This window comes from Plecotus auritus (assembly GCF_963455305.1).
Source record: "Plecotus auritus genome assembly, chromosome: 8".
Taxonomy (NCBI): domain Eukaryota; kingdom Metazoa; phylum Chordata; class Mammalia; order Chiroptera; family Vespertilionidae; genus Plecotus; species Plecotus auritus.
This window is the reverse complement of record NC_137782.1, coordinates 61,936,900-61,948,921: the sequence shown is the minus strand read 5'-3', so window position 1 is coordinate 61,948,921 and position 12,022 is coordinate 61,936,900. Positions and strand designations below refer to the sequence as shown.

Genomic DNA, 12,022 nt, shown 5'->3' with positions numbered 1-12,022 from the left:
CGGTCTGCAGGCTGACGATCCACCCACTGAGCCAAACCGGCCAGAGCTTGATTCCCATGTATAAAATAGGGGCAACACTATGCCACAGGCTTGCTGTGAGAATTCAACGAGGCAATGGCTCAGCATGAAGCCCAATAAATGTTAGCAGATGCAATTTTCCTGTTGCTCTCATGTCCCAATCTTCTCTACCAGACAATGAGCTACTTGAGGGGAGGAACTGTCCCCTCATTCACATCCAAACCCCTAGTTTGCAGAACCCACAGCTTAGGTCAAATGTCTGAGAATACAAAATGAATCCCTGTTCCATGCCACCCTTAACTCTTACCTGACCAACGTTGAAGGTCAGTGTGATGGCATAAAAGAAATTGGAGTTGGCACTTCCTGCGTAAATCCAGAGGTGCCACAGGACAGGGAAGAGCAGGGAGCAGACAATAATGATGCAGCCGAGGACAAAGATGTTCCGCAGGACTGCAAAGACAGATGGTCACAATGAGTCCAGTGCTGATTCTCTGTGATGGCCCTGCAGGATGGAGAGGCCCAGGGAGAGCCAGGGCGAGCCTGCTGCAGCCCAGTGCAGAACAACCCACTTCCCTTGCTACTCAGAGGCACTGGGTGCTAACCTTGAGTCATGGTTCCCTGTGCCCAAAGCCAATGGGAGGTCCTTGATTTTGACTCTGTACCTCCTCCTGTGCCTCTGGGCAGCAAGATATGCTCTCTACCCCAATCTCAGAGGGTCCTAGAAACACATCTTCCATTCTGCTTAATTCATGTTTTAGGTCTCCTGTCTTGCTCTTCAAATGTCCCTCACTCTTCCTTAGATGATTTAAACACCTCTTTTTGACACCTCCCCCAACATCACACCACCCCCAGAGGGAATGCGGAATCCCACTGAGGAGAAGCTCTCCATGAAGCTCCAGGGAGGCCTGCTACACAGCGAGGCGGCCCGAGGCCAGGCAGGCAGGTGCCTTCAGCTGGAGGGGAGGGCAGCGTGACAGTGGGGCACAGACTTGCCTTTGCTTGAGAGACCTTGGTTAAAATTCCTGCTTTGTCAGCAAGCTCCTCTGAGTCTCAGCTTCCCCATCTCTAAAACAGGACTAAAATGCCAATTTCATAGGAGTGTTACGTGGATTGAACAGGAAAACCTGGCACAGACGGGTTACTGTGTGTTTTCTATTCTGCTATAACAAATTACCACAAACTTAGTGGCTTAAACAATATAACTTACTATCTCACAGATCCAGAGGCCAGAAGTCCAAAATGGGTCTCACAGGCTAAAAAACAAGGTACCTTCAGGGCTGCATTCCCTCTGGAGGCTCTAGGGGAAAATCCGCTTGCTTGGCTGTGTAGTGGGTAGAGGCCGCCTGCGTGCTTGGCTCATGACCCCTTCCATCTTCAACCAGCAATGTCGAATTAAGTCCTTCTCACATTGCATCACTCTGAACTCCTCTCCTGACTCCCTCACCACTTCTTTAAAAAAACAGACTTTAGTCCTGGACGGTTTTTCTCAGTGGTTAGAGTATTGGCCCATGGACCGAAGAGTTGCAGGTTCCCCAGCCCCGTAGGGGTACGGGTGCATGCAGGAGGGAACCAATCGATGTGTCCCTCACATAGATTTTTCTCTTTCTCTCTCCCCTTCCCTTCAACTCACTCTAGAAATAAATGGAAAAGATATCCTCGGGGGAGGATTAAAACAAACAAACAAAAAACAGACTTTAGTTTTTAGAGCAGTTGTGGATTCTCAGCATACGGAGAGGAAGGTTCAGAGATTTCCCATATACCCCTGGCTCCCACCTGATTACATTGGGCCCACCTGGACATTCCAGAATACTCTCCCACCTGAAGGTCTTTTGGCCAATGGAAGGTGATATAATCACAGGTTTGGGGGATTATGATGTGAACATCGTTGTGGGAGGTGAGAAGGGGGCATTATTCTGCCTACTACACAGTGCTTTTTTCCCCCTTCTAATTCAAAAGGGGAACTCTGAAAGTAAAATTATATGCTAATTTTTTTTCTTTCTTTACACTTTATTGTATTTTTAAGTGAACTAAGAAATATTTAAAATAAATTAATTAAAAGAATACCTTGCCCAGCCGGAGTGGCTCAGTGGTTGAGCATCGACCTATGAACCAAGAGGTCACGGTTTGATTACTGGTCAGGGCACATGCTCGGGTTGTGGGTGCAAGCCCCAGTGTGGGCCATGCAGGAGGCAGCCAATTGATGTTTCTCTTTCATCACTGTTGTTTCTATTTCTCTCTCCCGCTCCCTTTCTCTCTGAAATCAATTAAAAAAAAAAAAAGAATACCTTAAAAAAACACAAAAAAGCCCTAGCCGGTTTGGCTCAGTGGATAGAGTGTTGGCCTGCAGACCAAAGGGTCCCGGTTCGATCCCGATCAAGGGCATGTACCTTCGTTGCAGGCTCCTCGGGCCCTGGCCCTGGTCAGAGGCAAACCAATCGATGTGTTTCTCTCACATCGATATTTCTCTCTGTCTTTCCCTCTCTCTTCCACTCTCCCTAAAAAAAAAAAAATCAATGGAAAAATATCCTCGGGTGAGGATTAACAAAAAACAAAACAAAATTAAATTAAATTAAAAATTAAAAAATAAATAAAAACAACACAAAAAAACCTTCGCACTGAGTCTGGTAATGGTGGGCATTTAATGAATCAAAGTTCTCTTCCCCAATCTGATCCTGATCTTCAGGGAATCCCTTCTCCTAAGTCAGAATTTTGGGGCTGTTGATATCAGCTGTACAAAGACTTGGCTGAAATGCTATTGTGGGGGTTTCATGCATTGGGAAGGAGAATGGCTTACACACGGTTCTCAATTTTGGTTGCAAAATGAAATCATCTGTGGAAGCCACATTAAGTAAATCAGAGTCTCTAGGGATGGGTTCACCATAATTTCTAAAAGCTTACCCCATAAAAATAAAATAAAATAATATAAAATAAAATATCTTCCCCCGATTCTAATATGCAGCCACGGCTGTGAACCACTGGATCACAGCTGTAGACCTTACAAAGAGGAGACCCACAGCAGTCTACAACAGAGACATCACTGTCACAGGGAGAATGACCAGGACAGGTAGTTCAAAGTTCTTATGAAAGCTGAATGCTTTCAATTTAAGGTTCATTCTTATTGAAAAATGACACGTGTTTTTTTTGTTGCTGGTTGTTGCTTTTGTAAAAAGTCCTCTCTTTTATGAAATGGAAATGAATGGTCGGTAGTTGACTGTTTTTTTAAAACAAACTAACACGTCTGTATTGATTTTAGAGAGAGAGGCAGAGAGAGAGAAACTTCCATTGGTTGCCTCCCGCACGCACCCTGACCAGGGATCGAACTGGCGACATTTTGGTGCACTGGGTGATGCTCAACCTACTTAACTACACTGGCGAGGGCTGGTAGTTGACTGTTTTAATATCATCAGTAAAATAAAAAGTTGGCAACTCTGTCATCAGAGTTTGCTGAAATTTTAGTGGTCTTTGAAATCCCACAATTTAGAAACACTGGCCTGGAGGACTTCTGAGGTCCTCTTTTCTGATGTGAAATTTCCACAATTCTGGGCTTTCACAGCTGACAGGTTAAAGCCTTCCTGAGACCTCTCATCCTCTCTCTCAGAACAGGAAGTCTGGAAAAGGGATGTGTGCACTGAGAATTATTATTGTTGATATTGTTATTATTAAGCAATGTTACAACCTTGAGAAGTAATAAACCTATTTATCATTGCTCCACTTTGATATCACTATTTACATTTCAGTGTTCTTTCTCACCCTCTGGAAATTATTTTGCTAAAAAGAATATACATTTTTCCTGAAAGAGAATTCCGGTGGCCTGACAGCCCAGATGGGTCTTTATTCCATGCCTCTAACCACTCTGGACTTCAGATCAGGCAACAAGAAGGTGACCTAGTGCACAGAGACTGAGAGAGGCTCACAGGCAGCTCCTGGGTGCAATTATGAAGACCTGCAAAGACACATTCCCATGTGCCTGGAGGAAATGTCACCAGCATCCAGCTGGCTTCTGGCCTGCGGTGACCTTTGCAGGACTGGGGAGCTGCTCCTCACTCCTGCTGGCTGACGGGCCAGAGGATTAAAGCTGTATGCCAGAGAAGATGCAGTAGGGACCCAGGGCACAGGACAGCTTGTTCCAGGCACCAGGAGGTGTCAGAGATGTCAGAGATGACCAGGGCCTAGTGAGACGAAAGGGTTCACCCTTCATGAGACTTGCCAGGCCAGATGGAATCAGGTTTCCCACTACATTCACTGTGTTGGCTTATCCAATCTCTGGCTCCACTATTGACAAACTGAAACTTCAGGCAAGTCACTTTCTCTAAGCCTCAGACATTCAGAAATAAAATTCCAGTCCCATCGGGAGGAGCACAGAGGGGATTTAAGGATTTCAAAGGTCATGGGGTCGTTCCCTTTCTTCCTTCCCTTCCCTTCCTTTTCTTTCTTTCTTCCTTCCTTCCTTCCTTCTTTCTCTTTCCTTTCCTTTCCTTTCCTTTCCTTTCCTTTCCTTTCCTTTCCTTTCCTTTCCTTTCCTTTCCTTTCCCTTTCCTTTCCCTCCCTCCTCCCCCCCCCTTCCTCCCTTTCTCTCTCTCTCTTTCTTGTTAGTCCTCACCCAAGGATATTTTTCCATTGATTTTTACAGATAGTGGAAGGGAGAGGGAGAGACAGAGAGAAACATGGTGTGAGAGAGACACATCGATTGGATGCCTCCCACACGGGCCTCAACCAGGGCTAAGGATGAAGCCTGCAACTGAGGTAGGTGCCATTGACCAGAATTGAACCTGGGACCCTTCAGTCTGCAGGCTGATGCTCTACCCACTGAGCAAACCAGCTAGGGTGTCATTCCCTTTCTTAAACTAGGTGCTATGGGAATTTATTGTATTATTATTCTTTTATAACTTATATATATTTTTATCAATAGTATTTTATATTTATATAATAGTCAATAAAAACAAAATAAAACACACAAAATCCAGCCCTTTGGTAACTGGCTTTTTCAGCTGGACCTCGGCAGGTGGCAAGGGCTCTGCCAGCAGGCTGTTCCCTAACACCACAATTGTGTGTCCTATGACTCATCCTGGCCCCAGGCACCACAGAGTCCTGGTGTGTCTGGGGCCTACACTCAGGGAAGGGACCCTGTGCCTTCTCCCCACTGAGCAGGACAGGAAAACAAAAAGGTGAACATGTTAGCAGGCATGTTAGCACTGGTAACTAACATTTAAACTGAATTCTTAACCACATTAAAAGTCTGAATATATTCAACTTAAGGCTTAAAGACTTCTGAAAGCCTCCACTCACAGGTTCTCAGGACCAGGCTGAAGACACTCCTCACTGGGGTGTCATGACTCACAGGTGTCATGCCCCAAACAGACACCTCAAGCATGAGTACTCTGCTGCCGGCGCTCAGCACTGAGGGACGGCAGCCAACCCTGTCTGCAGGGCCTTCAGACAGCTGAAATTGCCCAGCCTGCCAGCAACAGCATCTATTAGATCATCCAGGTTCCTGGAAACTCCATCCTTATTTTTTGTGCCTCATCACCCCAGAGGGCATAAAATAGCTTATTTCAAGTTTTGAAGAGTATGTTTATTTGAATGACTCTGAATGACTCTGGCTACCAAGCCTGAAACTTTGATCATGGAACTATGCAGAAGACCTCCTTCCCCACGTAATTATTACTTCTGATAATAACTATAGTGCTATTTATATTTACACTGTCTCAAACTTAAAACACTCATGATATTCTCCCCATTTGACAGATGAAAAAATGGGAGGCCCAGAAAGATTAAATGATTTGCCTTAAAACATACAGGAAAGCCAGAAATGAGACTCAGGCCAGTTTGGGCCAGACTGTGTTCAGCAATATGGGATGAAAGATGTTACCTAAGGGAGAGATGCTCTGTGTAGGATAGATAGCTAAGAAAAGAATTACTCTACTTTCAGGGAAAGAGGTTCGATGTCCCCAAGACACATTATGTCACAAACTGGGGTATGTTCATGTGTTTGGTGGCTTCATGATTTGTCATTAGCTACTCTCTGCCAAGGGGCCCCAATCTGACCCTGAGCCCGCTGGACTGGGTGATTCTTACCTGTGCAATGAGGATGTCACAGGCAGAAGATATCACTTCCTCCTCCCAGTCAGGCAGGACTGGTCATGGCCCCACCAGGCCATCACCTGCAAGAGCAGGCCTGCTTGGTCCGCCCACTCAGCTGTTTACCTTGCTCAGAGGCCCACTCTTATAGGTAGGTTTCTTTCTGGCAGCTGGTCAGTTTCACTTCCTGGTTGCCTCCCAGACAGCCCCAAAACAGCAATAGTCGCTTCCTCTGAAGCCTGCCCTTCAGAATTCATTCTTGACACCTTGCTATATACCCACTATAGGCAAGGCAAGTTCAACAGCTTCCTTTCCATTCTGGTTAGAGAATCAGGTGGTGTTGGGCCGCTGACAATGCCTCTTAATTAGAGGTTTAAAACCCCCATCCACAAACATTTGCCAAGTTGTGCTGTGTGTCAGGTTTGATCCTAGGTGTTGGGGACACAGAGGCAAGTGAGTCATGAGCCTACAGAGCCCACAAACACTGAAAAGAACCCACACAGAGGGCTAAGAGCCCCTGAGGGAAACACTGGGGGCTAGAAAGCACAACTAGATCACCACTCAGTCATCTTCTGAGCAGGGGATGATCAGAGATTAAAGGGGACTTCACGTAGGCAGGAAATCTAGTATTGCCCATCTGTTTTCTATAGACCTTTGAGTGGAGTTCTTAGAAATGGTTCAAAGCCCTAGGTCTATCATTGTACTAATATGATAGCCTTCACCATGTATGGCTTCTTAAATTTAATTTAATCTGAATTAAAAATTCAGTTTCTTAGTCACACTAGTGGCTACTCTATTGGACTGTGCAGACATAGGAAACTATCATCATCACAGAAAGTCCTATTGGACAGTATTGGCTACAGGCTCACAGATTTGGATTCCAATGCTAGCCCTTCCACTAACCAGACACGTGACCTTGAACAAGTGGCTCTACCTTTCTGTACCTCAGTTTTCTCATCTGCAAAATGGGGATACTTTCCTCAAAGGCTGGTATGAAGATAAAATGAGCTCATGCATGTAATACTCTTAGGACCACATTGGCCAGGTAAATAGTAAGTACTCAATAAATGGTAGTTATTTTTATTTTCATCATTAGTCTATAGCACCAAGGAGGCAGTTACTGTGCCTCATGTCACTGCCTCTTTCCTGGTACTGCTGGCATAACAGATGCCCATCAAATGCCCATCAATTCCTTTTCCCCTGGCTGCTTCATCTGAGGCCAGGCTGACACATACTTGCCACCAGGGGATTAGAGGCAGGAATGAATACTCACATCTGTAGAGATGGTTCCACACAGGGAAGAAGGCCATATAGAGGGCCACATCCCCCACTGTTGGGTAGGACTTGAAGATGGAGATGATGGCAATCTGGATGAACATGAAGAAGATAGGGTGCTCCCTGGGGTAGGGCAGGACAGACATACAGACAGAGATCAGTCAGGCACCAGGCCCACCCCTGAGACTCCTGACTCTATCCCTCAAACCCAAAACTACTCTCCAGGGAACTTCAGGCAAGGGCTGACTCTGCTACCCGTAAGACACTGGGGCCAGGTCAAGTAGCAGAGCCAAAAACTGTGTGGCCGGGCTGTCGTGGCTCAGTGCTTGAGTGACAACCTATGAACCAGGTCATAGGTCAATTCCCAGTCAGGACACATGCCTGGGTTGCAGACTCGATCCCGAGTAGGGGGTGTGCAGGAGTCAGCCAATCAATGATTCTCTCTCATCACTGAAGTTTCTATCTCTCCCTCTCCCTTCCTCTCTGAAATCAATAAAAATATATTTAATAACAAACAAAAACCTGTGGGGACCCAGAGATGCCCAGAGGTGGTGAGGAGGGCTCAGCAAACACTAGAGAAACAGCGCACAGAGACATTTCCCATTTCCCTCCCCACAACCAGCCCCCAGGAGCCACCAAGGAAAAAAACAAATGAAGTCAGCCGTTCTTTATTAGTGGGCTTAAAAGACTGCTTGTAATTAGGTAGTCTCCCTGGCCAGAGGCCCCTCTGACAACTGGACGCAGGGCAGGAAGTGCTTCCTTGCTGATGCTTTTTCTCTGGCAATTGGGTCAGTGGGGTCTACAGACCCTTAGCTACGATGAACTCTTTTCCAGAAAGAGAAGTGAGAGCTGTGCAGCTTTTCAGCTCTTAAGGGCTGGAGCTGGAGTTCTTGTTTCCTTAAGCTAAAACAAAATGGTTACCATTCCCTGAACCCTTGCTCTGCTAAGCTCCATGCTAGGCCCTTTTCTTACAATGTTGCACGTGATCCTCACTACACCTCAACTGCCCCTCGAGGTAGGCAATGTTGTCACCTGCACTGTGCAGATAAGGAAATCAGGTTCAGAAAAGTCGAATTAGCTAGAAGCGAATGAGCTGTTTGTCTTTAGAACACCTAAGCACCACCGAGACTGTTCTCCTGAGTGCCTAGCACAGGACAGCTCTGATCAGGCAGGGCGGGGACAGAGCTCAATCTCCAGTGTTCCTCCAAGAGCTGACCACATGCAAAAGGGAAGCAAACAGAAAGAGCCCAGATCTACACCCTTGTTAGCTACATCTAAGCAATCTGCACGTGGCCTACATCTGCACAGTTCCTGGATGCCCAACTCATGGAGGTTTTCTTCAGAGGTTAATGGCATTCTTGTCTTGCAGGTCAAAGGGCAGGGTGACTCAATGGGTGTAAATCTGACAAACATGAAAATCCTGTAAACATGTACACACCCAAACACTCCAATCCTTCTACAGAGCAACTACAGAAACTCAGCTTGGCAAAGTCACGCAATCCTGTAGCTTTTAAGGGTTCATCTACCTCAGTGATCATCTTCCTAAAGATAACCCAAATCACTGGCTTTGGGCTTTTAGTAGCTGGTAAAAACTACATTTCTTTGAAAAGACCAGTAAAGCCCTAGCTGGTTTGGCTCAGTGGATAGAGCGTTGGCCTGCGGACTGAAGGGTCCCAGGTTCAATTCCAGTCAAGGGCACATGCAGGAGGCAGCCAATCAATGATTCTCATCATTGATGTTTCTATCTTTCTCTCCTCTCCCTTCCTCTCTGAAATCAATAAAAATATATTAAAAAAAGAAAAGACCAGTAAAAACGTAGTGCCAAAAAGCATGGAGACCAGAACCTCCTGCGACACTGCCTAGAGACAGGTGGCTTGAAGGGCCTTGTTCCCACACTGGAAGCAAACACCACAGGGAGCTTCATATCTGGGCACAGGAGGGCAGCAGTGGGGGAGGTCAGGTATCTTCATATCCTCTGTTTCCACTCTTCTGAGCCTGGTGGTGGTGGGGTTTCACATGATGGTGGTGCTATTGTCTAACTAGGAGCTATCTGTGGCCTTTCACGTGCTGATAATGAAAGCTGGTGGAGAGCTAGCTTTACAGAGTGAGGAGAGTTGCTCTGGGTTCACCACTTCCCTCAGCCCAGTGGCCGGGCCTGACAAGAACAAGGGCAAGGAATGTGGTCCAGAGACAGCTGGAGAGCTTGCCTGGGTAAGGCTGCCAGAGTTCTGGAGCCTAGGCCAAGGAAGGATGGATTCTTGTCAGATGCCAGGCCAAGGCTGTCATGAGAAGGAAGCATCAGCTCTGAGCTTTTACCCAGTGGGATTGGCTCACTGGACATGAAGAACGGCAGGAAGATTAGAGCAGAGAACTCAAGCTCTTGAAATCCAAATCAAACTCTCTCCCAGCCTCCCCAGACCATCCAGGCTTAGCTGTAACTGTTTTCCCTTCTTTGAAGCTAGGATAATAGAACCATTTCCAGGGGCTACTATAAGTGATCTCTCACAGATCAAGGGGCTGAGCATAGATTCTGGAGCCAGACAAACCTGAGTCTGAATCCCAGCTCCACTGCTTAATAGCTGTGTGACTCTGGGAAAATCACTCCACTTCTCTGAATGTCAATTTCCTCAAGTATAACATGAGAGTAATGATCGTAAAATAATGCCTACGTCCAATAGCTACCGGAAGGGTTAGGTATGAATACCTTTCAGAAAACCAAGAAAAGTGCCTGGGATGGAGCTAGGTTAGCATATGTTAGCTCTGTCATACTGCAGAAGAGAGCTCCACAGACAACCCTCTTGAGGGAAATTGATGAGAAGATTAAATAGAGCTACAGGTGGCCAGCCTCCCACCTAACACATCTTGAGTCCCCTTTGGCAAACTGTCACTGGGCTGCCGATACAGGACACCCAACAAGATTCACTTTTTCCAAAGACAAACTCCAACTCCAGCCTCTGCTGTTATCCAAAACAGTGAGTGGACTCAGCAGCAGTGTGGGTGCAAGTGCCCCAGAGTGAGGCCAGGAGAAATATCAGGGTGCTCCCTGCAGCCTGCACTCATGTGTGACTCTATTGCTGGCTACGGGCCACTGACACCCAGGGCGATTGAGGGCAGGGTTCCCTGGGCAAAGATGGCAGAAACCTACTAGCAGATGCTCCCAATCTGAAAGGCACCTGCAAGGCTACAAATGGTTCTCTGAACAAAGAAGGAGCAGGTCCAAACACTTACTTCAGCTTTATGGCTAAGGGGATGGTGTAGAAGAAGACGTTGATCTGAAACACACACACAAAGAAGAGGCTGAAGTGTTCAAACATCTCCGCAAAGAAGTACCAAAAAAGACCAATGTTTGGAGTGAGATCTGGAACAGAAAGTCTGGAGTGAAGAAAACAAAGGGAGAGCAAAGTTATAAATGGTCTGCTTTAACCTGGTTTTCTCCTGAAGATGCTGATCACTACTGGGCTGTGAAGAATGACTTTGTCTCCACAGAGATCATGATGTGAGGGGCTCTATAGGCACCCTGGATATAGCTAATTAACAAAAACAAGGGGCAGAGAATGATAACCTATAATAAATGTTAGCTGAGCCAAACTCTGGCATGTATCAAATATCTGAAATGAGGCAGGGATTCATGCTAGAAATCAAAAGACCAGCTCCTATTGTACTGCCAAGACATATATGTTTAAAATTAGGAGATACTCAGTACTGTAACAAAAGAGGAATGGGTTCTACACGAACAATATCTATTTGGGGCATTCCAAAGGCTTGCCTAGAGAAACAAGCTCGAAGATTCTGCCCCTCCCCATTCCTGCTCAGCATCCCACAGCAGAAGCCACTGCAGTGAGACTTCTAGGGGCTGAGGAATCATCAGCAGATTCTGGCGAGGATACCAGACCTCATTCAAGAAGTACGGGTTTAACTGGAAAAATTTTTGTCGAGTTGTATCAGATAAAAATTGGCTGCAATTCTGGCTCTTCTAAAATTTAACATTATATTTTTTATTCGAAAAAATATGGAGTGGAAACTGATGTCATTCACAATTTCAAAAGGGGAACATATGAAGCATGAAGAACAAATAGGAAAGCACTCGTGGTCAGATTTCACTAACACAGCTCCCCCCAGGGCAAGCCTTTGCCTTCTGCTGTAACTACATTTCCTCGTCTATCAAATGAGGTACAGAACACAGTCTGTGGCCAGCAGAAAACCAGGAAAGGCTTTTCACTACTATCCAAGGCGTTACAAATTCCTATTCAAGGCAGAGCATGAAGAGCTGAAAGTTACTAAGATATTGTTATATTCAGCCAGGATTTAACACAAATTAGCAGCCCAGAATCCCAAAGGGGAGTCTGCCACTCCAGATCCCTTCCCCACCCTGGTTTAAGTGTCTACCACCATACTGGACTGTGAGATCCTTGAAGCTTGGGCAGTGGCTACCTGCTTTAGTATACCATACAGAGAGCATTCGGAAATGTCTGCAGAATTCTTACTGCAAACCCATTTTGATTTTTTCTAAAAAGGTTGACACATGGGAGGTGGCTTTATTTTAGAGACCCTCTTACAGTGAAGGAATACATTCATTCCTCTTTGGGACTGAACCAAAACCTTCTAGGCAGAGCTGGTAGTCGCTTTGGATGTTCCTAAAGAGTGCACTAGA

The 12,022-nt window shown here is 46.0% G+C and overlaps 1 protein-coding gene across 2 annotated transcripts in view; it reads right to left on the bottom strand.

Annotated features, from left to right (window-relative positions):
* The window catches only part of PIGU (phosphatidylinositol glycan anchor biosynthesis class U), a 105,896-nt gene that overhangs the window by 12,462 nt on the left and 81,412 nt on the right, over positions 1-12,022 (bottom strand). For both annotated transcript variants that reach the window (XM_080685024.1, XM_080685025.1), the window contains 3 exons: positions 10,600-10,743; positions 7,370-7,494; positions 326-468 (listed from right to left, as the gene is read on the bottom strand). In XM_080685024.1, coding sequence (XP_080541150.1) covers positions 326-468; positions 7,370-7,494; positions 10,600-10,743 — 412 coding nt within the window. The remainder of the gene's footprint in view (positions 1-325; positions 469-7,369; positions 7,495-10,599; positions 10,744-12,022) is intronic.